This window comes from Bubalus kerabau, chromosome 18 (assembly GCF_029407905.1).
Source record: "Bubalus kerabau isolate K-KA32 ecotype Philippines breed swamp buffalo chromosome 18, PCC_UOA_SB_1v2, whole genome shotgun sequence".
NCBI lineage: Eukaryota > Metazoa > Chordata > Mammalia > Artiodactyla > Bovidae > Bubalus > Bubalus kerabau.
The window spans coordinates 63967219-63994985 of NC_073641.1; the positions used below are offsets into that span (position 1 = coordinate 63967219).

General features: G+C 42.6%; 1 protein-coding gene across 1 annotated transcript in view; it reads left to right on the forward strand.

Moving 5' to 3' along the window:
* The window catches only part of CTNND2 (catenin delta 2), a 1122555-nt gene that overhangs the window by 814817 nt on the left and 279971 nt on the right, over window positions 1-27767 (forward strand). The window contains exon 10 of the mRNA XM_055555147.1: window positions 14691-14823. Within this exon, the coding sequence (XP_055411122.1) occupies window positions 14691-14823 (133 nt within the window). The remainder of the gene's footprint in view (window positions 1-14690; window positions 14824-27767) is intronic.

A 27767-nucleotide genomic window follows, 5' to 3' on the forward strand; every position in this document is an offset into this window, starting at 1 on the left:
ACCCCATGAATCAGAGCACACCAGGCCTCCCTTAATATTAAGTTCCCTTTAATACACACACACACACACACACACATATAATACGTAAAATCTTTCGAGGATGATCAATACCTCTGTGGCTTTTTCTCAACTTCTTGATCTAATCCTGAGGCAAAATCCTGATCTTCTCCTGATATTGACAAGAAAAATACTTGCTTAAAACTATTTGAATCATGTAATCCTAACCCAGATCTTGGGTATCAAATGCCATCCCTCCTGTTGACACTGAAGGTTCAGAGATGATTTTTCTAAGCATCACGGATTATTAATTTTAAAATGGATCCATAGTTGTAGAATATAATTTTCCATAAAGTCATTATGGCTTGCAAGGAGTTTATGGGTACTAATTTGTTATTTTTTTCCCTTGAGCTATTATCACTAAGCACACCCTGTTAGAATTTCCAGGGCAACTAAATGTGGGTATGTATGAAGTTAACTTTTCATTCTGGGGTATATTTTTATGGAAAAAGCATGTTTGTATTAATGAATAAATAAGTACTATTTAAAGCTTAATTGTTATTGCATAGGTATTACCATAAAAGTGATAATATTCTTTCTAATCTAATGGGCTTTTAGAAGTCTTCAGTAGAAGCAGAAATTCGCTAATAGTTAAAACACAAGTGATTAAAAATGGTAAATATTGGCATAAATTTTCTGTGATCATTTTACATTATTTTCACCTCTCAACTCCTAGAAGCCCATTGCTGGACTAAGATTTGTTCAAGGTACCTAAGTCCAGTTCAGTTCAGTTCAGTTCAGTCGTGTCCAAAATTTACAACCCCATGGACTGCAGCACGCTAGGCTTCCCCGTCCATCACCAACTCCTGGAGTTTGCTCAAACTTGTGTCCATTGAGTTGGTAATGCCATCCAACCATCTCATCCTCTGTCATCCCGTTCTCCTCCCACCTTCAATCTTTCCCAGCATCAGGGTCTTTTCCAAGGAGTCACTTCTTCACATCAGCAGGCTAAAATATTGCAGTTTCAGCTTCAGCATCAGTCCTTCCAATGAATATTCAGAACTATTTTCCCTTAGGATGGATTGATTGGATCTCCTAGCAGTCCAAAGGACTGTCAAGAGTCTTCTCCAACACCACAGCTCAAAAGCATCAATTCTTCAGTGCTCAGCTTTCTTTATGGTCCAACTCTCACATCCATACATGACTACTGGAAAAACCATAGCTTTGACTAGATAGACCTCTGTTGGCAAAGTAATGTCTCTGCTTTTTAATATGCTGTCTAGGTTGGTCATAGCTTATCTTCCAAGGCACAAGCATCTTTTAATTTCATGGCTGCAATCACCATCTGTAGTGATTTGGAAGCCCAAGAAAATAAAGTCAGCCACTGTTTCTACTGTTCCCCCATCTGTTTTCCATGAATTGTTGGGACCGGATGCCATGACCTTTGTTTTCTGAATGTTGAGCTTTAAGCCAACTTTTTCACTCTCCTCTTTCACTATCATGAAGAGGCTCTTTAGTTCTTCACTTTCTGCCGTAAGGGTGGTGTCATCTGCATATCTGAGGTTATTGATGTTTCTCCCAAGAATCTTGATTCCAGCTTGTGCTTCCTCCAGCCCAGCATTTCTCATGATGTACTCTGCATATAAGTTAAATAAGCAGGATGACAGTATACAGCCTTGACGTACTCCTTTCCCAATTTAGAACCAGTCTGTTGTTCCACCCTAGTTCTAGCTATTGCTTCTTGACCTGCATACAGATTTCTCAGGAGGCAGATCAGGTGGTCTGGTATTCCCATCTCTTTCAGAATTTTCCACAGTTTGTTGTGATCCACACAGTCAAAGGCTTTGGTGTTGTCAATAAAACAGAAATAGATGTTTTTCTGGAACTCTCTTGCTTTTCGATGATCCAGCTGATATTGACGATTTGATCTCTTGTTCCTCTGCCTTTTCTAAAACCAACTTGAACACCTAGAAGTTCACAGTTCACATACTGTTGAAGTGTGGCTTGGAGAATTTTGAGCATTAATTTGCTAGCATGTGAGATGAGTGCAATTGTGCAGTAGTTTGAGCATTCTCTGGCATTGCCTTTCTTTGGGATTGGAATGAAAACTGACCTTTTCCAGTCCTGTGGCCACTGCTGAGTTTTCCAAATTTGCCGGCATATTGAGTGTAGCACTTTCACAGCATCATCTTTTAGGATTTGAAATAGCTCAGCTGGAATTCCATCACCTCCACTATGTTTGTTCATAGTGACACTTTGAAGGCCCAGTTGACTTTGGATTCCAGGATGTCTGGCTCTAGGTGAGTGATCACACCATTGTGGTTATCTGGGTCATGAAGATCTTTTTTGTATAATTCGTCTGTGTGTTCTTGCCACCTCTTCTTAATATCTTCTGCTTCTGTTAGGTCCATACCATTTCTGTCCTTTATTGTGCTCATCTTTGCATGAAATCGTCCCTTGGTATCTCTGATTTTCTTGAAGAGATCTCTAGTCTTCCCCATTCTTTTGTTTTCCTCTATTTCTTTGCACTGACCACTGCAGAGGGCTTTCTCATCTTTCCTTGCTATTCTTTGGAACTCTTCATTCAGATGGGTATATCTTTCCTTTTCTCCTTTGATTTTCACTTCTCTTTTCACAGCTATTTGTAAAACCCCCTGAGACAATCATTTTGCCTTTTTGCATTTCTTTTTCTTTAGGATAGTCTTGATCCCTGCCTCCTACACAATGTCATGAACCTCTGTCCATAGTTCTTCAGGCACTCTGTCTATCAGATCTAATCCCTTAAATCTATTTGTCCCTTCTACTGTGTAATCATAAGAGATTTTATTTAGGTTATACCTGAATGTTCCAGTGGTTTTCCCTACTTTCTTCAACTTCAGTCTCAATTTTTCAATAAGGTGTTCATAATCTGAGCCACAGTCAGCTCCTAGTCTTGTTTTTACTGCATATATAGAGCTTCTCCATCTTTGGTTGCAAGAATATAATCAATCTGATTTCTCTATTGACCATCTGGTGATGTTCATGTGTAGAGTCTTCTCTTGTGTTGTTGGAAGAGGGTGTTTGTATGACCTGTATGTTCTCTTGGCAAAAGTCTGTTAGCCTTTGCCCTGATTCATTCTGTACTCCAAGGACAAACTTGTCTGTTACTCCAGGTATCTTTTGACTTCCTACTTTGGCATTACAGTCACCTATGAAGAAAAGGATATCTTTTTTGATTGTTAGTTCTAGAAGGTCTTTTAGGTCTTCATAGAACCATTCAAATTCAGCCTCTTTAGCATTAGTGGTTGGGGCATAGACTTGGATCACTGTGATATTGAGTGGTTTGCCTTGAAAATGAACAGAGATCATTCTGTCATTTTTGAGATTGCACCCAAGTACTGTGTTTTTGACTCTTTCATTGACTATGAAGGCTACTCTATTTCTTCTAAGGGATTCTTGCCCATAGTAATATATATAATCATCTGAATTAAATTCACTCATTCCAGTCCATTTTAGTTCACTCATTCCTAAAATGTCGACGTTCACTCTTGCCATCTCCTTTTTGATCACTTCCAATTTGCCTTGATTCATGGACCTAACATTCCAGGTTCCTATGAAATATTGTTCTTTACAGCATCAGATTTTACTTCCACCACCAGTCACATCCACAACTGGGTGTTGTTTTCGCTTTGGCTCCATCTCCATTCTTTCTGGTGTTTTTTCTCCATTCTTCTCCAGTAGTGTATTGGGCACCTACCAGCCTGGAGAGCTCACCTTTCAGTGTCCTATCTTTTTGCCTTTTCATACTGTTAATGGAGTTCTCAAGGCAAGAATACTGAAGTGGTTTGCCATTGCCTTTTCCAGGGGACCACGTTTTGTCAGAACTCTCCACCATAACCCGTCTGTCTTGGGTGGCCCTACCCAGCATGTCTCATAGTTTCATTGAGTTAGACAAGGCTGTGGTCCATGTGATCAATTTGGTTAGTTGTCTGTGATTGTGATTTTCATTCTGTCAGCCCTCTGTTGAGAGGCTTATGGAAGCTTCCTGATGGGAGAGACCAGACTGAGGGGGAAATTGGGTGTTGTTCTGATGGGTGGGGCCATGCTCAGTAAATCTTTAATCCAATTTTCTGTTGATGGGTGGGGCTGTGTTCTCTCACTGTTGTTTGACCTGAGACCAAACTATGGTGGAGGTAATGAAGATAATGGCGACCTCCTTCAAAAGGTCTTGTGCACGCACTGTTGTATTCAGTGCCCCTGACCCTGTAGCAGGCCACTGTTGACCCACGCCTCCACTGGAGAGTTCTGGACACTCACAGGCAAGTCTGGGTCAGTCTCTTGTGGGGTCCCTGCTCCTTTCTCCTGGGTCCTGGTGCACAAGGTTTTGTTTGTGCCCTCCAAGAGTCTGTTTCCCCAGTCCTGTGTAAGTTCTGGAATCAAATCTCACTGGTCTCCAAAGTAAAATTTCCTGGGGTTTCTCAGTCCCTTTGCCAGATCCCCAGGCTGGGAAATCTGTTGTGGGTTCTAGAACTTTCTTAACAGTGTGAGAATTTATTTGGTATAATTGTTCTGCAGGTTGTGGGTCATCTGCTCAGTGGCTCTATAGTGGGATTAATGGCAGCCTCCTCCAAGAGAACTTATGCCACATGCTGAGTGACCCAGGTCTGCTGCACCCAGAACCCCTGCGCCTGTGGAAGGCCACTGCTGCCCTGTGCCTCTGCAGGAGATACTCAAGCACTCAAAGTCACGTCTGGCACAGCTTCTGTGGGGTCTCTGGGTCCTGGTGTGCCCAAGGTTTTGTTTGAGCCCTCTGAGCATCTCTGGCATCTCAAGGCACCTAGTACCTATAATAGTTCAGAAATAACCAATTTTCTCATTATTTTACTGTTTATCTCTCTCCACTTCAGCTCAGTGGAATGTTTGACAGTTGAAACTTCTTATTCTGAAATAATAAACTCCAGTCCCCCATGTTATCTCCAGACTGGGCCTGAGATACAAGGCAGCAGGGGTCACCTGTTCATGTGGACCAGTGGGTGGGGGAAGACGGGGCTTATAGGAGGGACCCACTGGGCGTCTCTTTCTGTCACACATCACATATACCCCACCAGGGACCACTGCAGGCTCTGCCTTCAGGATGCATCCAAACTCCCTCCACTTCTCAGCACCCTCTGCTGAGCCACCATCACCCCCGCCAGGATCCCTGCAGAAGCCCCTGCCTCCATCCTGCCCACCTAGAGTCTGTTCTCAACACCACAGACAGAGGGATCCCCTTTGTAAGCCCAGCTTTAGCAAGATTTTGGGTTGGTCAAAAGGTTTTGTTGGGTTTTTCATACTGTCTTATGGAAAAACCCAAAGGAATTGTTTGCCCAACCCAATATCAGATCAGACCTGCTGTTTATGAGCTTTGACAGATGTATACATTCATACAAGCACTGACAAAGTGATCCTCTAAAAATATGAACCAGATTATGACTTTGAGATGGCTCCCGAATCAGTTGGAGCGAAAGCCAGCAGCCTGCTGAGGCTGACAAAGGCTTGTGATCTGGGCCCCACTGCCTGTCCCATCACAGTCTCCAGGACATGCTTCAGTTCACACGATGGCCTTATCTCCAGCACCTGCCTCAGGGTCTTGTCACCGTTCTCCCTTTCTGGAACATGCCTTCAACCCAGCACCACGTGTAGGTCTGTGTCCCAGGTCACCTTCTCAGGGAGGTCTTCCATAGCCACTGTGCTGGCAGTAACAACCCCCTCCATGCACACACACACACACAAGCATGCACACACACACGTTTTGCCTATACTCTTGCCTGGAAAATCCTATGGACGGAGGAGCCTGGTAGGCTGCAGTCCATGGGGTTGCTGAGGGTCGGACACGGCTGAGCAACTTCACTTTCACTTTTCACTTTGACGCATTGGAGAAGGAAATGGCAACCCACTCCAGTGTTCTTGCCTGGAGAATCCCAGGGACGGGGGAGCCTGGTGGGCTGCCGTCTATGGGGTCTCACAGAGTCGGACACGACTGAAGCGACTTAGCAGTCAGGCTCAGCTTCATCTTTCCCATCACACTTGTGTTAGTTTCCTGTGGCTAATGTAATAGAGTAACACAAACTTGGTGGCTTAAAACAGCAGAAGTTATGCTTCTAGAGTTCTGGAGATTGGAAGTCCGAAATCAAGGTGTTGGCAGGGTTGGTTCCTTCTAGATGTTCTGAAGGAGAAACCAAGCTTGGCCTCCCTTCTCCTTCTGGCCATCTTTGTCATTCCTTCGCTTGTAGCCACATCCCTACAGTCTCTGTCTCCATCTTCACGTCACCTTCCTCTCTCTGTCTCTGCATGTCCTTTTCTGTCTTTTATAAGGACACTATCATTGGCTTTAGGGCCCATCATATATAAGTGAGATCTCTTTTTGACCCTTTATTACATCTGCAAAGACCCTATTTCAAATAAGCTTACATTTTGAGGTTCCAAGTGGACATGAATTTTGGAGGAATATTGATCAACCCAGTGCACACTTGTCACTATCTGGCAAATAATATATTTTTGCTTTCAGTATTTAATACACAGTTATCATTAGAAGGTTCTCTGAGGACAGGAAGTTTTGCCATGTCCACTGTGCATCCCCCATGGCCTCTCCAGTTGGCTGGAAGAGTGAATTCCAACGTCAGGCAGGCAGCCAGGCAGCTTGCAGGAATATGGCAAGAGGTGATGGCTATTGGCCTTACTGAAATAAGCTGACCCCATGTAGTGCAGCATGCCAGACTTTTCTGTCCTCCTTTATCTTCCAGAGTTTGCTCAAATTCATGTCCATTGAGCCTGTGATACTATCTCATCTTTTGCTGCCCCCTTCTCCTTTTGCCTTCAGTCTTTCCTAGCACCAGGGTCTTTTCCAGTGAGTCAGCTCTTTGCATCAGGTGGCCAGAGTATTAGAGCATCAGCTTCAGCATCAGTCCTTCCAATGAATATTCAGTGTTGATTTCCTTTACGATGGACTGGTCTGATCCCCTTGCTGTCCAAGGGACTCCCAAGAGTCTTCTCTAGCATCACATTTCAAAAGTGCTCAGCCTTCTTTATGGTCCAATTCTCAATTCCATACATGACTATGGGAAAAATCATAGCTTTGATTCTACAGACCTTTGTTGACAAAGTGATGTCTCTGCTTTGTAGTGATTAACCATATAGAGCAGCTTTTTGTTTGGTGACACACTCTTCAGGGATGAAAATTAAAATATTCATGGTTCTGTGTGTTTATTGTTGGAGTGAAAAAGTTGGCTTAGAGCTCAACATTCAGAAGACGAAGATCATGGCATCTGGTCCCATCACATCATGGGAAATAGATGGGGAAACAGTGGAAACAGTGTCAGACTTTATTTTTGGGGGCTCCAAAATCACTGCAGATGGTGACTGCAGCCATGAAATTAAAAGACGCTTACTCCTTGGAAGAAAAGTTATGACCAACCTAGATAGCATATTGAAAAGCAGAGACATTACTTTGCCAACAAAGGTCTGTCTAGTCAAGGCTATGGTTTTTCCAGTGGTCATGTATGGATGTGAGAGTTGGACTGTGAAGAAAGCTGAGCGCCGAAGAATTGATGCTTTTGAACTGTGGTGTTGGAGAAGACTCTTGAGAGTCCCTTGGACTGCAAGGAGATCCAACCAGTCCATTCTGAAGGAGACCAGCCCTGGGATTTCTTTGGAGGGAATGATGCTGAAGCTGAAACTCCAGTACTTTGGCTACCTCATGCGAATAGTTGACTCATTGGAAAAGACTCTGATGCTGGGTGGGATTCGGGGCAGGAGGAGAGAGGGATAACAGAGGATGAGATGGCTGGATGGCATCACTGACTGGATGGATGTGAGTCTGAGTGAACTCTGGGAGTTGGTGATGGACAGGGAGGCCTGGCGTGCTGCGATTCATGGGGTCGCAAAGAGTCAGATACGACTGAGCGACTGAACTGAACTGAACTGACTGAAGTTCTTATCTATCAACAAGCATGAAGATACCTCCATTTTGTAAAACAAAACAAAGAAATCTTTCCATCTAACTTATTCTTGTGACCACTGGCTCTGCGGCCTCCTCACTCTTATCTTGTCAACAAGACAAAGTCAAAATGTCTCACCTTGTGGTCTCTGGATGGTAAAGGAAAGACAATATGGTCTTTAAAACTTTTAGTTAGAGTTCAGATGATTATAAATGGTTGAGATTTTCACAAATTTAAATAATATCCATAGCCTGGCTTCCCATGGAGTTTATTGACCTTGCAATCAAATTGAACTCTGTCCCTCTGACATAAAACGTTGCTGAAAATCTCAGTGTGAATTCCCGAAGACTCTTGATTGTCCTGGGGTCTTTTCAACACGGAAGTAAACTTGATAAAAATGTTGTGACAGGACATAAACTCTTTGGTTGTGGTGCCAGCCTAACATGGTAACAAAGTTCAGACTGTTTGCTGTTTAGCTGTGTGCTAAGTGCCTTGTAATTTTAACAACTCAGAGAGTCCTTATAAGAGTGAGGACCAAGTCACAATATTGTTGGTCTGTGTGACAAGTTTTAATGGAGAAAAGGTTACATTTACATATTCTCCATTTCCATAAACATTTCTAAAGTGAAGCTCAGTAACAAATGCGAGATATGAGCTGGGCTTCTGTAGAAAATTGTAGATGGTTCTTATTTCCTATTCTTCTTTTCTTCGTCTGCTGCTGCTGCTAAGTCACTTCAGCCGTGTCTGACTCTGTGCAACCCCATAGACGGCAGCCCACCAGGCTCCCCCATCCCTGGGATTCTCTAGGCGAGAACACTGGAGTGGGTTGCCATTTCCTTCTCCAATGCATGAAAGTGAAAAGTCAAAGTGAAGTCTAGTTATATGTAATACCTGACATTTCTGGAGGGCCCACACTGTGCCAGACATTGCTCTAAGGGGTTCATATATATTAATTCTAATCATCCCACAATACTCTAAGGTAGGAATTATTATCTCACTGTAACAGATGAACTCCATGGATATTTATGCCAGCCAGTGGTGGATCAGCAGCAAGCAAGACACATAGAAGAGGAGAATTCATAGTGGAGCAGGATTTGAACCAACTCTGCGCACAAAAAACTCTTCTTGAGCTAAGACTTTGCCTCTGAAGGGGTTAGGTGGAAAAATTTTTTCAAAATGGCATGTTTTAATGTACAGTTTTTACTTCAGGCTAAAGCAGTGCCTCTTCTTACACTTAGATTCCTTCCAATAAGTATAATGTACAACAATAAAAGTTTATTTTTTTAAAAAGTAAGTGGTATTACATAAAGTTTAAATATGTGTGTGTGTGTGTGTGTGCGCGCGCCCCTTATAAGTCTTAGAATAACAATTAGTAGTATATACCGAATGAAGCGACTTAGCAGCTAGCAGCAGCAGTATATACCTAGCTTTTGGGGTTTCCCAGGTGGTACTAGTAGTAAAAGAACCCTCCTGCCAATCCAGGAGACTTAAGAGATGTGGGTTTCATGCCAGGGTCAGGAAGATCCCCTGGAGGAGGGCATAGCAACCCACTCCCGTATTCTTGCCTGGAGAATCCCATGGACAGAGGAGCCTGGTGGGCTATAATCCATAGGGTCACGCAGAGTCAAACATGACTGAAGTGACTTAGCATGCACACACACATCTAGCTTTTAATAGTTTGCCCAGCACTTTCACTTTCATATTTTATGCTGTCTTTTAAAAAGAAGTTCTGTGAAATAGACGGCGTTATTCTCTGTATTTGATCCATGGAAACCAATACCAGCAAGCACTGAGGGACTCTTCTATATATATTTGTAATCTAGAGGGGAGAAAGCCAGATGTTCAAGTTCTGAACTCTTTCCTAATTATTTGGATGCCAAATCCTGTGCCTCTTCTACTGCAGTAATCAAGAAATAAGAGATTTATAACATGCTCAACAAAAAATGATCAAATATTTCTACTTTTCAAATGAGTTCATCTGTATCATTTTTCTAGAGTTCAAATATATGTGTTAATATATGATATTCATTTTTCTCTTTCTGACTTACTTCATTCTATATGACAGTCTTTAAGGCCCATCCATGTCTCTGCAAATATCACAATTTCATTCTTTTTTATAACTGAATAGATAACTAATGACAACCTACTGTATAGCCCAGGGAACTCTGTTCAGTGCTTTGTGGTAACCTAAATGGGAAGGAAATCCAAAAAAGAGGAGATAATGTATATACATATGGCTGATTCACTTTGCTGTATAGCAGATACTAACATAACATCATAAAGCAGCTATACTACAATAATTTTTTTTTTAAAATTATCAAATAACAGAACATGTTTAGACCAGGGTATCTCAGTCTTGGCTCTAGTGATATTTGGGGGCAGATAATTCTTTGTCGTAGAGAATTGTCTGTGCAATATAAGATGTTGAGCAGGATTCCTGGGGTCTGCTTCCTGGATGTCAATAGCGTCTTCCAGTTGTGACAACCAAAACTGTCTTCTGACCTTGTCAGATGTCCCCTGGGGACACAGTTTTAAGTGTATTTATTTTTTAGGCTTTTAGACTTTATTTCAAGACAGCAGTTACAGGAGGCGTCATTGTTATATGATTATATCTATCAGAAAGCAGATGGCCAGAGTTTTATTTCTGCTCCACCTCTTAAGTTTATGAACATCTCTAAGTCTATTAATTTCCTCCTCCATGAAATGAAAAGAAACTACATAAGGCTAGTTAAGGATTAAAGCATAACACCACGTGAACAGGGAACCTCGGCACTGACTTTTAGTCCACACTCGCAGTATTACTTAAGATGTCTGTTCTGTAAGTCTGAACATTATCTAAATTTCCTTAGACTTCTTTGTCACAATTCTGACCACAAACCAGGCCCAGACATTTTGTACTGAAGTGCAAAGCTCTTTGCGATCTCACACCAACCTTGCTTTCCAGCTTCATTTCCACCACCTCCTTCCTGGGTAAACCCCTTCCTGCAGCCTCCTGTCTCATAGCCATCCTGGCTGAATGCACACCTTCCCTGAATCTGTCAGCCTTCCATGACCCAGTGTCTCTCCTCGTGCTGTTCTTTTGCTGATTTTTTTTTACCAGAATTCTTTTGTCTTATGAACGTTGCTTGTCCTTCAGGATTAAAATCTCATGTGAAGGACATCAAGCAAGGAGCAAGTATAGCACAGGGATCTATATTCAGTATTTTGTAATAACCTATAAATGAAAAGAATCTGAAAAAGAATATATATATTATATATCAATCACTTTGCTGTACACCTGAAAATAACAAAACACTGTAAATAAACTATACTTCAGTTGAAAAAAAAAAAAGACCTCGTATAAAGAATCCATGCCTTGTACTGAATTCTGGCCCAAATAAGACAGACATTTTATTTTGTCCACCTCTTTTCTAGAGTCCCTCTCCATGGGAAACACAAAATCTGAGCAGAATCTCTTTTAAGTGAAACAAAACCATTCCAGAAAAAGAGGCTTGTATGACTCTTGAAATTTTCCTTCTTCTGTTGATTCTGGGCTCTGTGTGTATGTATGTATGTAGTCTGGTATGCATCTCTGTGTGTATGTATGTAGTCTGGTATGCATCTCTGTGTGTATGTATGTAGTCTGGTATGCATCTCTGTGTATATGTATGTAGTCTGGTATGCATCTCTGTGTGTATGCACTGACACAAGCAAGCCAAGTGCCCTAAGACTGTTCCTCCTGTACTCTTGTTCAAGGACTTTCTTATCTATGCCATATAAGCCTAATAGAGGAATTCTCATCTGGTTAGTAAAATAGACTGAAATGAATCCTTCACTAATCACTTTGCAATAGCATGGGCTTACCTGAATTCATATTAGTCATCCAGTGTATTCACATGACATTTCTAATTTTAATTTATAGGTGTTCTGTAGATTTTGATTTAACTTGAACAAAGGATATAATTTTAAAAGGCTGCTATTATAAGAAAAAAGATTATGCTATCTGGATGTTGCACACTGTGGTGGTTTAGAATCATGCAGTGAAAGAAAATTCAATTAAAAAGAAAAACAAGCTTCCTATGTTTTCATCCATAATTGTTTTTTACTGTGATCACCTAGCTAAAGAAGATCCAATAGTTGGTCCATTATCAGCAACCATTTGAGTATGTTTTGTAGCAAAGGTGCTCCTCACACCATCCAGTCCTTTAAGAACTGAGCCAATTCAAAAGGAATCCTATTCCGTATTGTCTTCGATAGCAAGTAAGACAGCACCAACATGCTTCAAGGTTTACTTGACAACCTCTACCAGGCGTGATAAAGAAAAGATGAAGAGAACAGGTTAGAATCTATGAGGAAACTTTTAACCTTTGTCTGCTCCATTTCTGTCCCATTTTTCAGGACTCCTCTTCTGAGATGATGGCCCTGGCCTGGCATCAGTAGGATGTATGCTTTTGAGTTGTTTTCTGGGAGTCAAGTGGGTGCTGCCAAGCTGTCTCAAGTCTCTTCCAGCCTATCCTTCAGATAAATAGTAGCCTTTTGTGGTTCAAGGGGTCAGGTTTTCATCTGTGGCCTCATGGGTTGCTTTTTTATTTCTCTGTTAAAAATTGATTCACTGCTTCAGAAATGGAATCCTTATATCCAACCATGTCAGTGTCATGTTCTAACACAAGGGTCCCCAACCTCCAGGATCTAATGCCTGATGATCTGAGGTGCAACTGATGTAATAATACATATAAATGCACAAATAAATGTAATGTGCTTGAATCATCCCGAATCCACCCACCACTGCCCCGCCCCTTCCCGATCCATGGAAAAACTGTCTTTCATGAAAGCAATCCCTGGTGCCAGAAAGGTTGGGGATCGCTGCTCTAACTGGTTAAGTTGGTGAATTTCATGAAAGAGTATTCATACGCATAATGGTACAGTCACCCTTGTGTTTTATAATGGATTTAAGAATCCTGGAGCATGTTTCTCAAAATTAAATAAACAACTAGCTTTTTGGAGTAGCTCAGATATAAACAAGAGGACATTGAAAAAGAATGCACCATGCATAAAATTTGTTTGAATAAACCTAACATTTTAAATAAATAATTTCCTTTTATGGAGGCTTCTTGTTAGTATACTTTTATCCTCAGAAAATTGTTTAGGGAATCTGTATGTTTTTAAAAGAGATTATGATAATAGCAGTATTAACTGTAAATATAACAAATATGGCATAACTGGTATGACATTTTAGGTTGGACTCATTCAGTTATATTTTCTCTTATCTGATAATTTAACTAAATGCTATACCTGCACAAGACTGTTGAAATAATATTTTGGAAAATAAATGTGATCTTCTAAATTATCTACTGAAGTCCAAATGAAAAATGTCTATATTAATAAGATCATGCCATTTTAAGTCCCTTTTTTTTTCAGTCTTCATAAACATGGTAACTTCAGTGATACATTTAAGATTATATAAGTATATGTGCATGCATGCTTACTTGTGTCTGACTCTTTAACAACCCCATGGACTGCAGCCTGCCAACCTCCTCTGTCCATGGAATTTTCCAGGCGAGAATATTTGAGTAGTTTGCCATTTCCTACTCCAGGGGATCTTCCTGACCCAGGGCTTGAACCTACGTCTCTTTCATCTCCTGCATTGATGGGCAGATTCTTTACCATTGTACCACCTGGGAAGCCCCAGATGTGTGTGTACATATATATGTAGATACATTTGCTTACAAACCATTTGCTCAAGGAAATCTTTTCAAATCCTTTTTTAAGTCAGTGCACGTGTAAGAAATATAAGAGTATGATTGCTAGAATTTTGTTAAGGATTTTTGCATCTATGTTCATCAGTGATATTGGCCTGTAGTTTTCTTTTTTTGTGGGATCTTTGTCAGGTTTTGGTATTAGGGTGATGGTGGCCTCATAGAATGAGTTTGGAAGTTTACCATCCTCTGCAATTTTCTGGAAGAGTTTGAGCAGGATAGGTGTTAGCTCTTCTCTAAATTTTTGGTAGAATTCAGCTGTGAAGCCGTCTGGACCTGGGCTTTTGTTTGCTGGAAGATTTTTGATTACAGTTTCAAATATACTAACGCATATATATGGAATTTAGAAAGATGGTAACAGTAACCCTGTGTACGAGACAGCAAAAGAGACACTGATGTATAGAACAGTCTTATGGACTCTGTGGGAGAGGGAGAGGGTGGGAAGATTTGGGAGAATGGCATTGAAACATGTAAATATCATGTATGAAATGAGATGCCAGTCCAGGTTCGATGCACGATACTGGATGCTTGGGGCTGGTGCACTGGGACGACCCAGAGGGATGGAATGGGGAGGGAGGAGGGAGGAGGGTTCAGGATGGGGAACACATGTATACCTGTGGCGGATTCATTTTGATATTTGGCAAATCTAATACAGTTATGTAAAGTTTAAAAATAAAATAAAATTAAAAAAAAAAAAAAAAAAAAGAAATATAAGAGTATGAGATGGTCAGGTAGCATCACTGATGCTATGGACATGAATGTGAGCAAACCCTGGGAGACAGCAGAGGACAGAAGAGCCTGGTGTGCTGCAGTCCTGGGGGGAGGGGGTTCATACATAGCTGGACACAACTTAGCGACTAAGCAACAGCATGAGTAAGAAAACCAGGACAGTCAGTTGTGAAATATTTCCATGTAAACTCTCACAGGTGTCACAGTAATGAGTTGACCACAGGCTACCAGTTGCAGGATTTCTCTCATGTTCTCCTGCTTTACTTTTGTTCAGAGAATTTGGATGGAGAGACCCGGAGCTACCTGAAGTGATACAGATGTTGCAACATCAGTTTCCTTCGGTCCAGTCTAATGCTGCAGCCTATTTACAGCACCTCTGTTTTGGAGACAACAAAATTAAAGCCGAGGTAAGCACTACTTGGTATCAGGAATGACTGGTGTCAGATTCATCATCACTTAGGTGTTCAGAGTACTGTTGAATGGGGAAAAAAAATTTGAAGCTTAAAGTTATGTTATCAAAACTAATATCCACACTTAAGACTGAAGCATAGCACTTTTCGTCTAAGTGTTTGGCATGCCTATATATACATTCTTCTTTTTTAATATTTTAATACTGAAGGAATAGAGGACCAAGGATATACACTAATATCCACAGAGATGAGAGTATCAAATGCTAAACTTTTGATGTAATTTGCATTTTTCTCTTCCCAATCCATTTCTGGAGTCATCTCTGCTCCTAAATTCTAAAGAAATACAAAGCATCTTCATGTTCTCCTCCAATTACATCAAGATTGCTACATCGGTTTATGGTATCATCTGTCTTCCTGGAAAACTCATTGATAAGAGGGAAATTTTAGGCAATAAACCAGCTTTGTGTTATAACCAAACTTTCTGAACCATTTACAAATGTACCAGTGGATATGATACAGATATATGTGTTCCATTAAAGAAACTGTTCTCTGTGTTCATCATGTAAACAATTGTTAACATGCTCAAAATTTTTGGAATGATTCAAAGTGCACAAATTGTGGTATGTGATATTTCTGGAAAATCACAGTGGTCAGCACAGCCAACTCCGAGTTTTTTTTAGATAAGGGACAAGCATTTGCATATGAGCAGCTGAGTAATCAAATTTTTAAAAAAGATTTTTATAAACTGTTAAGAGTCATCTCCATAGCATGTAAGGAATTTGGGAGATGAGACTAAATTTGTTTAAGGGTGGAAAGCAGAGATTTGAAGATATAATTGCAATTTATTATAGATGGTGCTTGCTTGCATTGGGATGTGTATAGACCAGCAACTTTTCATCTCCCCCCTCCCCCCGCCCCCCGTTTCTCTTCCCCTGGGACTACAAAGGGCTTGACTCTGCGTTTTCTTATCAGAAAAGTCCTATTTCTTTGTGGAATGATATAAGGCAGTGATTCGCAACCAGGTGTAATTTTGCCTCCCAAGGGACACGTCACAACATCTGGAGCCATCTTTGGTTGTCAGAATTGAAAAAATTTGTGGTGTGCCATTAGCATTTAGTGGGTGGCAGTCATGTGTTACCCAACTCAGGCTGGGCTGCTCACCTCTGAAAAGTCAGTGCTCGAGAGAGAAGTGTTGGCAGGAAAGAAAAGGTTGTTTTATTCAGGAGACTGACAACCTAGGAGAAGGTGGACTCATGTCCAAAACCCAACTCCTAACTGCTGATCAGGAAGCAAGAGCTTTAAAGGGGGGATTTCCAGGGTTACAGGTTGGGGAGGGGGGGTTACATGCAGAAACAGCATAGTCCACTCTGACAGTCATCATGAAATTGGTCATGCAGTGATCTGATCAGCACCATCTATCTTGATTATTTTAAGTACAGTTCATCTTCAGTTCCAGGGTCAGTTTGTTCCTGTTTCCTTGAGGTCAGTTCTTGGAATTGTGTAAGATGGAGCAACTTGTGTCATGGCTACAGTCTGGTCATCATGCAATCAACTCCTTCCACCCGGCAGGGGTTTTAGCATCTGCAAAACAGTGCAGAAGATGTGACTCAGAATATTATGTATAGCTCTTAAGGAGGAACTAAAGGTCCTTGACTATGTTAAGTGGCTAAACTATTACTATTTTGTCTCACTTGACGGTTTTCCTTTCTGCATTTTCTCACTTCTCTGATTAAATTTATTCTTTGGCTAAATTTTTCTACAAAGAAGCAGGTGGAAAAAATGGAGGATCTGTCCCCAGCAGGCACCATATGGTCCTGTTCAATTACAAAGAATGCTTGCAAAACATTCTGTAATGGAAGGGCAGCCTGGACAAGGAATTATTCTGTACCAAGTATCGGTAGTGCCAAAGCTGAGATAAAAGAAATTATTGTTCATCTAAGATAGATTTTTTTTTACTAGTTTTATTTTTTTTTAATATGAATGTCAAAATATGCTATTAAAATGATCTGAGGATAAATTAAATTATGTGGCTCTTGTCCCAAGTGGCAGTTCTCTTAGTCATTTTTGGCCTTTAGTAGAAAACAAAACAACCATTTAAAATGAAGGAGAGATTTCCGATTGAGGGATCACATGCCATCATTTTGCAAAGATTATAACTTGGAGGGTTTCTCTAGAGGCCATGAGAGAATCTCATCTCATCTGTGGATTCACAGATATTGTGGCAACCACAGCAGAAGGACGAACTCGTCCTCAAATTTGGTTCTGATGTCAAGACTGAGGACAGCACACACACCCCATGAGGGTATGAAAAGGCCCGACACTCACATAATGAGGCTTATGTAGCTGAGCATAGCGGCTTCCACATGGGACTGAACTTGAGTGGAGAGCTCAGGACAGGATGGCTAGGGGATTAGGCAGTAGATATGGCCTGCCCTGGGATGGGGTTCTTACCTGGGGACAGGATTTCTATGGTTTGAACTTCCTACTGGTACCAAAGGAGGAGGCATCAGAGCTTTGTCATCAGCTTGCTCGGATGTGAGCAGAAGGGACAGAGCTGTCAGAGGCCGAACATCAAACAAGGCCATCATGTGGTCCATGCAGATGCGTTACCTGGGCAAGTTCAAAGTTATTGCCTCTGTCTATGTGAGCCATGACCAGCCTTGAAACTTCATAGCAGTGGTGTCCAACATGGACTTGCGTGTGGTCACATTAGAAGCATCCCTGGGTTCTGTGGGAGACAAAATGGTGGTGTAAGGAGGGGGTGACCAGCACATTCACCAGTGTCAGAAAGATACATCGTCCATCATCACTTCCCTGCTCACCAGCTGTGTCTCCTTGAACAGAACTGTCCACTCAAGCCTCCTTTCTTATCTTTAAAACAGAGATGCTGATCCCTCCCCTGTAGAGTCCTTATAGGGACTAAATGACTTAATGGATGCAAATTGCTAAGTGATGATGTATTCATTCATTCATATACATCTTTGTCCAGGAGCACAGTTAGACACTTAAGATACTGTTTTATCTTACATACGTATATACAGCTGAGCTTCTCGGTGCAGTGGTGAAGAATCTGCCTGCCATGCAGGAGACACAAGAGAGGGGGGTTTAATCCCTGGGTTGGGAAAATCCCCTGGAGGAGGGCACGCAAACCACTCTAGTATTCTTGCCTGGAAGAGTCCGTGGACAGATGAGCCTGGAGGGCTACAGTCCATAGAGTCGCAAGGAGTAGGACACGACTAAGCGTGCATGCACATGTATGTGTAGGTTGTGTGTACCTGTGATCAGGTTTTAATTTTGCTGTAGGTGCCCTGAAGGTTGCCTGTATCACCTCTTACTGCCCTGAAATTCTCCTAACACCTGGCTCTTAGAGCTGTGGTTCAAGTGGAATTTGTTCCTCTGCTCCACCTCCTAAAGACTGCAGACATGGCCAGGACTTCGTGATAATGGTGCCTGGGGTACCTGGGAGACTGTGATGACAAGGAAGGAAAGGGTGATATAGCATACAGCCTGACAAAATGGGATCAGAGTTAGTAAAAATGAGCCAGAGGAGCTGGGCAGATGCAGGAGGCCTAAGTAAAATGCAGAGGAAGCCACATGGAGTTTCCCTTCATCTCTCCTTCAGTCACCCAGGGAGTACAAGTGCGTGCTCATGTGCGCACACACACACACACACACACTCAGGTGTGTACACATCTCAGTGTGTACACACTCAGGACTTTGCACACATCTATTTTGTTGTCTCGTCCTAAGTCAAGCCTAAACCATTAGTAGTGGTTCTCCCTTCATGATAGATGGCTGCCTGTCATGTTTTCATATACAGGCATTGATTTTTGTAATTACCTGTTGTCCAAATACTAATCTTGCAGGCACCAGCCTTTCCAAATTTACTCAGTCCTCTAGTCTTTCTATTGCATTTTATTGAATTGATTTAGCCCTTCAGTCTACATTTCATTATTGGTATTGACTTTGCCTGCACAATGGATAGGCCATTGAGCAAAAGGCAAAATTAAATCTCCTGTATGTGGAGGGTCATAAATCATGCCTTTCTCATTCCTTATTACAGTGCTTTGTACAGTTTTCATTTAATGAAGCCAAGAAATTCAGCTTTGTTCATGATGATGCCAGATCTCATAGGTATAAAGTTGAGAATTCACTCTCATAAATTAGCAGACAGAAGCACTGTCCCAAACTTTTCCTACTGGTCCAGTGAACTTGGGTTTAAGGCAGACTGCTTGTTCCCTGACAGCAAGGAGGTGGAACTTAGGGGAAAAGAATGGGCGTGGTCAGCTCAGGAAGCACCAGTGACTGTGGGAGAGTCTGCAGTCCGCTGGGTGCCCTGACCCGGGCCAGGACATTCAGTCAGGAAATGCTTTGAAGACCAGCAAGTGTCCTAAAATTGGAATAGGAGGATATCATGCAAACAAGAGTTCAAAGTTAGACTGAGAAAAGATCAGAAGAAAAGCAGTTGAAAAAATGAAAGAGGGAGGCCTTCCCTGGTGGTCCCGAGACTAAGACTCCATGCTCCCAGTGCAGGGGACCTAGGTTTCATCCCTGGTCAGGAAACTAGATCCCATGTGCTGCAACTGAGACTCAGTGCAGCCAAATAAATATTTTTTAAAAAGAATGAAATAGGGTGGGGCAAAGAGAAAGTGGAAGGAGAGGGTCCAGTTGTTGTAGCAAACACAGCGTATTGGGGCAGCTCATTTCCATGGATGCTGAGTGACTGATCTGTAGGCAGGTTCTCCTGCTTTAAAGGGCAAGAGGCATGATGGGTATGGATGGTTGTCAGTTATGTTTGAACTGTGTCTGCCATCCACACTGTCTCCTCAGTAGTTGGGAACGTCATAATAAGTTGAGCTTTAGATAATGTAGGTAGTTTTTAGACATGAACATCTGCTCATGTGTGTATATATGATAAGCATCTTTTGGGAGGTGCTTAAATGTTGATAATTATTTTATATTTTTTCAAAAATCTTTTTTTTTCATTCTTTCGGGAACCTTCATCAGTTAAGAATATTAAGAACATCCCATTGATTTAGGGATAACAGCAAGTACCTTTCATGAGCTGTAATGATTTGGTTTATGTATGTTCCTCCCTCCTGTGTTTCCCCCCATTTCTTTTCATTTACAAATAGAGTAGGCAGGAGTTCAGCTAGACAGACACACACAGACAGGGACATATGTGTGCCTTGGGGTGCTACATGCTGGAATTCAAAGCAGTCCATTGTCTATAGATAAAAATGTATTTGCACATTTTTCGAATGTGCAAATCACAAGAGGTGATTATTTTAAAATGTCTGAATACTTTGTTTCACTATAAATTAATAAATTAGATTTAATAAAATTTGAATTATTACAATTAAATCTAAACATTTAAATAATTTTAAAATGTATTTCTTAAACATAAGACCATTCACTTAAATAGTGTGCCTTTTTAAAAACTCAGACTTTGTTATGTGATGTTCCATGTGAGACGGACTTATATCCATGTCTCTGTAATGAATGAATGGCTGGTGACTACCACTGATTTAGTTCAGATTTTGTCCCAAAGGCCTCTTTATATATGAAAAATTGTCTTCAGCCAACAAATGTGTAACCAAGGTGTTGGAAGATCTTCGAGAGTCAAGATATGCAAATTGAAGATGAGAACAATTTCTCTAGGAAACCAGCATTGATTTTATTCAATATTTTATTAACTCCCAGCAAAACTCTTTCCAGCTACCATCCTCCTCACTCTTGATAAAATACTTTGTGTTTTTAAAGAAATGGAACTTTCAGTTCTAGCAGAAAGAAGAGTTTATTGACAGCTTGTTTTGGAGTTAGTAGTAGAACCAAATATTAATAACATGCAGATCATACTTGTAATAAATCCACATGGATGGGCAACATGTAAACAGGGCAATATAATAATACCATGTGCTAATAAGCTCCATGGAAAAGCTTGTGAGAGTGTTTACAAAATGCTTCAAATCCAGCCTGTGGAGTCAGAAAAATTCCTACTTCCTACAGTGATGAGTACACTGATTTTAATTTAGAAATTGCCAGGAAATAGAGCATAAGTCTTACTAACTTAGACTCGATAGAGTAGGAATCAGACTTAAGGACATTAGTCCTTTGGAGTTTGTGTGTATGTGTGTGTGTGTGTGATCATGTCCATAAAGTTTCAATATATTTGTATCATTTACACTCATTTTATGCAACATCATTGTTTTCTTTAGTAATATTAACTAGAACATAGAAATTGAGTTCTAGAACATAGAAATTGAGTTTTAAAATATGCAACTGTCCCCCTCTCCCATACATTTTATTTTACTCTGACTGACTGACAACCTTTCATGTGTTAAAAAAAAAAATTCAGACTTGTTCCTGTCTACTACACTTAAAGTGCTTCATAATTTCTATTTTATTCTTGCTTCTTTCCACCTCACAGAGTTCAAGAGAAGGTGCCATCCATCTCTTCAGGTGATTACTTTTGAATCATTTCTTCTCTTTCCATTATCATAAATAGTTCCACAGTTTTTGAGAAAGAGCCTCTATTAGTTTCGAAGTGTCAGTAGACAGCATCCCATTGAGCTGACAGCATGGGCCCTGGAGCCAGGCTGCCTGCCTTTAAATCCTGGCTACTCTCCCGCATTCTAGCTCTGTGATTTTGGGAAAGTTTCTTTACCTCTCTGAGCCTTAGTCTCCCAGACTGTAAGGTGAATTTGCATCACTGTGGAGAGAATGCACACACACTGCCAGCCAGAGTCAGTGGGTTGAGACCTGTAGGTTTTTGCTGGTGTACATGTAAAACACACATTAAGGAAATCTCCTCCTGACAGTCTCATAATGTTATAGACAGAATGTCTGTGTGTATCTGCTTTTAGTGTTTGCGATTCACATGCTGAAATCCGTTATGGTCTCTGCTACTGCTAAGTCACTTCAGTCGTGTCCAACTCTGTGCAACCCCATAGACGGCAGCCCACCAGGCTCCCCCGTCCCTGGGATTCTCCAGGCAAGAACACTGGAGTGGGTTGCCATTTCCTTCTCCAATGCATGAAAGCAAAAAGTGAAAATGAAGTCACTCAGTCGTGTCCGACTCTTAGCAACCCCATGGACTGCAGCCTACCAGGCTCCCCATCCATGGAATTTTCCAGGCAAGAGTACTGGAGTGGGGTTCCATTGCCTTCTCCGGTAATGGTCTCTAGCACATGTCAAAAGCCTGTGTTGTGTGTGACCCTGTGCAGAGCCATTGTTGAAGCCAAAAAAAACTGGCTTTGGGAAGTTAGAATCAAAGAGCCCTTTGCACATGCCAGCTAAAAGAACACACAAACAGGTCCAAATGCTGAATACATTGATATTATGTAAAAGCGGAATCCATGAGTATGTCCATTCAACAGCTATTCACCGATCAGGTCTGAAGTTCCAGGCTCTGTTCTTAGCCCTGGGGATATAGTAGTGAACAAAGTAGATCCAGATGACTAAGGAGGAAGCGACAAGAAACAAAGACATAGATCTATCATTTGTCAGATGGTGGAGCTGCCATGAATAAAACAACAGGAAATGAGGGTAGAGGATGATGGGGTGGGAAGAGATTAGGAATGAACTGCTGTTTCATGTAAGGTGGGCAGGAAAGTCATCTCTGAAGAACAGTGTTTGAACAGAGCCGGAAGCAGTAAGAGAAAGAGTTAGTCTCTGAGGAGAAACATCCCTCCATACCCTGTGCACAAAGCAGGCCTGGGCAGGCTGGATCGTGTGTGTTCCAGGAGTGTGTTGGTCCCCTAGGGTTGGAACAAAGTACCACACACCGGAGGGCCTAAAACAACAGAGCTTGATTCTCTACACTTCTGGAGCTGGAAGTCCAAGATCAAGGTATGAGCAGGGCCAGGCTCCCTCGGCGATTCTGGCAGAATGAACGCTTGCTTGCGTCCGCCTGGCTTCCGGCGCTGGCCCTTAGTCCTGCTGTTTTGCTGCATTACTGTGATTTATGCCTCCGACACCACGTGGCCTTTTCCTGTCTCTGTGTTTCTGTCTGTGTCTCCTCTCCTCTTGTAGGGACACCAGTCATATTGGATTAGGGCACATCCTAGTTGTTTGTTGCTCAGTTGCTAAGTCTTATCCAGCATTTTGTGACTCCATGTATCGCAGCATGCCAGGCTTCCCTGTCCTTCACTATCTCCAGGAGTTTGCTCAAACTCTTGTCCATTGAGTAGGTGATGCCATCCAACCATCTCACCTTGATGTTAAGTTGATTACATCCATGAAGACCCTGTTTTTAAAATGAGTTAACTTTCAAAGGTACCTGGGCTTAGGGTTCCAGTGTATCTTTGGGAGGGCAAAACTCAACCCATGACCCTGCCTTAACAAGGAGTGTGGCTGGAACCTTGGAAAAGAGTGGAGGAGGGAAGGTGACGAGAGCAGTGGGTGAGTGTCTGGGATTGGGTCATGTAGACTTTGCGTGTCAAAGGCCTTGCTTTCAGAGAAGAGAAATCTGGGGCCTGCTTTTTGGCAGGGTATTTTGGGAAGTAGTACATTTCAAGAAAGGAGACTTAGGGAGATTTGGAACCTATGAAATGGTCAAAGGAGAGGGGAGCTGATAAAAAAAAAAAATGAGAAACATGAAAAGAGATGGTCAGTGGATCAATGAAGTGGGCGGGATTGTCCCAGAAACCATACAAAAGGTGACCTTCTGAGAAGCAGCCAGGAAAAGAAGGCAGGTAACCTTCTAGGTAGCCCCTTGTGGTGATCTCAAAGTGATTGAGAAAGTAGGGGAAAAAAACAATGTGGCCATTGGATCTGAGGGAAGTGTGGGTGGGTTCTGAGAGGCCATGGGAGTGTTTAGAAGACTCTAATGTAAAGGAGGAAGACTTAGACATGAGAGGCCCTTGGGCCACAGGAGGGGTGGCCAAGCAAGTGGCTCATGCCCTTCCAGGACAACACTGAGGAGAGGTGACCAGGAGCCGAGAGGCAGGTGAGGGAGCTTGAGGAGGTGGAGACAAGAGACCATGAGGTCTGCATAAAGAAAATGGAGAAAGGCAGTGACTTTAACAAGCTAAGCTCTAAGAATTTGTTTTATTTGGAGCACACATGCTCAGCTGCAAAGTCGTATCTGGCTCTTTGCGACCCTGTGGACTGTAGCTCTGTCAGGCTCCTCTGTCCGTGGAATTTTTCAAGCAAGAATACCAGGATGGGTTGCCATTTCCTTCTCCAGGGGCTGTTGCTAACCCAAGGATCAAACCCATGTCTCCTGCATTTATTTGGGGTGGGTACGGGGGGTGGGGGTGGTGGTGGTAGCCAATTATGCTCAGAGCCTGAAATTGTCTTTGCCTATAGTTTACTTAACACAGGTGCACAGTGGGGTTTGAAATAATTTCTCAAGATATTAGCAGAGAGGATAATGTCTCTTAATGAACCAGTAGAGAAATAACATCCTGCAGACAAATGATGGATTAATTACACTGTTGTTCTAGGCAAGGGGACCTGACAGAAATCAGAGTCTCAATTAAGTTGAAGTGTACCTTTTATATGAGTTTGTTTTCTCAAGAGAGCTGGTTTCACCAAACAGGATCTGACTTCTAGCTGCCAGGTCAAAACCCAAATCCCTTGTTGCTAAGGCCAGTTGCTAGGGAGTGAGGGCGCCTGAGTAGGCAGGCAGGCCGGGATTAGCACTCCAGGGATGACTGCAGGGCTTGGGCCATTACCTACAAGAGTGCGTGGCCGAGGCAGTAACAGCATCCCTTCTCTTCCTGGGGCTGCCACCCTTGCCAACACCACTGCCAGTAACCTGGCCTCAGCAGGAGCAGGTGTCTGCAGACCTTCAGAGAGCTAGAGCGGCCAAGGGCAGGTTTGTCCAGACTGAAACTCTCAGAATGTGCCTCACCAGCTCTTGGAGTCAGAGTCTAAATGTCCCCTTGCTTCTCTCCACAAGTTCTTCGTGATAAGCCCCCAGTGGATCCCTCAGCAGCTATTCCACTAAGAGCTTAACAGCAACCACAGATGAGAAGGTAATATTCCAGGTATTAAAATGACTAAAGTCGTAAGCACATGGGTTTGAAGTCATATCACACCATACCTAACAGACCTGTTTCCACCTTTCAGTCCCATCAGGGCAGCAGGAGAAAGCACACGGCAACACAGCAGTGCCGTTGGAGAAGGGAGTGCTAAGCGGAGGAGGGGGTTTGGTTCTGGGTCTTGGGGAGATACTGGCTAGATGGAGAAGCTAAGGTTCTCAGGGGCCGCAACCTTCATGAGTGCAGGAGTGATGTGAAAAGTGATCTGTGCTGAGCTGTGTCGCAGCTGGAAGCTAAACCAGAATGAATGAAGGAAACAGCCCATTTTTTTTTCTTCGTTCTGTGTTGCCTTGGTCCTTCACACACGAAAGGTGATGAAAGAGGCAGAATTGAGAGTTATGGGTCCAGGGCTTCCAGCAGAAAGGGCCGTGAGTCATCCTCAGTGGAGGAGATCATAAGTAGGCAGTATTGCTAACAGGCTGGGACAGAATTACAGCTAACGAGGGCAGGTATGATCCCACTGAGGTATATATCAATTTGGCGGTTGTGTTCCCGTGCCACGGAGGGGAAGTCAGAATCATGGTCTTTGGGAATTTGGGGAAAGAAGCAGAGACAAAAGGGTATGAGTAAATGGTGATGATTTGGTGGCCTTTTTCACTTAAAGATAAATGGGACTGATGAACTGGCAGGGGTGCTGGGGGCTTGGTGACAGTGTCCCCCCCTGCCATGTACATCTCTCTCTTTGACATGTTGCACCTCTCTGCTCTGCTGTCTCCAGCCCCTGCCCCCTTTAGTTCTTCTTTCTCTTTTCCTTCTTCATCTTAGCCTGTCATTCATTGACCTTCCAGAGCCTCGCCCTGGCCTTGATGACTTTCTCCAAATGCTAAAGAGACTGCAGGATCCTCTGGCAAAGGCCTCTCCTCCCTAGAATCAGGGGAGGATCAGATATCAGTATGTCCATTCTGCATGATGTGCCAAGCAAGGGTCCCCTCCTGGCCCTGGGATCACTGAATAAAGACTCCAGCAGACATGGCTCCCCACGACAATGTTAGGTGGTCATTACCAGAACTGAGTTCAAAGATGGCCTCATTCTTGATGGAAGACTAGTCTCCCTAGAGGCTGTAGAGACCTCTCTGGTTCAATGCCCTTATCTGTTGAGTCTAACAAGAGAACTGGGAGAAAGAGGGCAGTCATGTTAGGGAGAGAATGGTCATATAGATAAGAATAGCCCCATAGTTGCAGCAAAAAGAAAGATAGGCATGTACTTCCCAGGCTAGCTGTCAGCTCACCTTCCGAGATGGTGAGTTGCCTTGTGCCATCAGAACACCAGGGAGAGACAACATAGGGGTATGATCAGATGTAGTGGGCAGAGACTGTTTTCCTTCCTGGAAGGTCCCTTCAAGAAAGATGGACCGCAACAGGGGAGAAGACCCCAGGGGTGTCGGGAATGTGGGTGTGTCCCTATAGGACTCTGGAAGATCAGGGTGAGGCAAAATGGGGTCAGAAGATGCTGAGTGAGGCCATTATCTAGGGGTGGCAGAGACCTCCAGCCACCTGGTGGCACCAATTCTACAGTTATGGACCACATGGCAGAGAAGACCAACATCAGAGATGGTCTCGAGCTGCCTCTGTGCAAGGAGACATCTCTTCTGCCTCCCCCCTGAAGCACAAGGGAAAGATCCAGGAGGAAGGGGGAGGGGAGAAGGGCACCAGGGGCTGGAGGTCGTGGTCCAGCCAGCTCCTGGAGGCTGGGATGTTGTAGGATGGGCAGGAGACTAGGACTGGAGTCAAATGATCAAGCATCATTCTCTGAATTGGAATGAGACCATTTTAATAACTGAAAGTGAATGAAAATTAAGCAATCAGACCAGAGCTGTGTTGAAATGGAGCCAACCTGCAGTGAAAGTCCTGATTAAAACCACCAAGTACAGAAGGTTCTCTTTACGCGACAGTGATGAGTCAGAGAGCAGTCTACTGGGTCAGGACTCGGGAACAGTGGTGTAGCAGGTATTTTTCTACCGTCTTTGAAGTTTCCCTGTTGGGCTTGCTACAATTCACATGGGTTATTTTCGTTTCTTCTTTGTACCATGCCCTCCATTTTAATGAATTATCTTTTTATCTGCCCACCCCAAATCAGTTTGTATTCTTTTTGATAATTAACAAAAGAAATAGATCACCTACCTAAATGTCAGCCCATTCGTATTTGTATCACAAGTAGATACAATTATCCCAGTCTAACTGAGTGATTTTTCACCAGGCTTTTTTCTTGCCACATTCCAAGTGAGAGGTCCTATATCATATCTTTAGAAAAGAAGTGGACTTCCCTGATGGTCCAGTGGTTAAGAATTCACCTTCCAATGCAGGTGACACAGGTTCAATCCCTGTGTTAGGGAGCTAAGATCCTACATGCCAAGGGGTAACTTAGTCCAAATACCACCCAAGTGCTGCAGATACTGAGTCTACATGCTCTACGGCCCATGGGCCACAACTGGAGAGAAGCCTGCATGCCACAACTACGACCCAATGCAGCCAAATAAATAAATATTTTTTAAAAAGAAGACCTCTAGTTGAAGAGTGAATCCCTCATTCAGGACCACAGTCCAACTGTATATCCAACTTAAGCTTCTTCAGCCAGCAGTAAAGTCACTTTTTTTTCCCTTTAGCCTTGAGGAGAGGCAGCAAGAAAAAAAACCCAGTCTCTGTCTTCCTGGTTAACACCTTCCTTCCTTACTGCTGCTGATTCATCACCATTAGACCTTGTTGTGGGTGAGAAATCTCTAAATCATTGAACTGAGGAAGAGGCATATTGTTTATTTGTCATCCTTTTGATTTTTTCCCTTCCAAACAGTCTCTGATTTTCTTGGCACAGAGAACTAGAGAGAACATTTTGTCAAAATACTGGTAGAAACCGCATAGAAGCCTCTACATCGTATTAGGCTCACACACAGATTA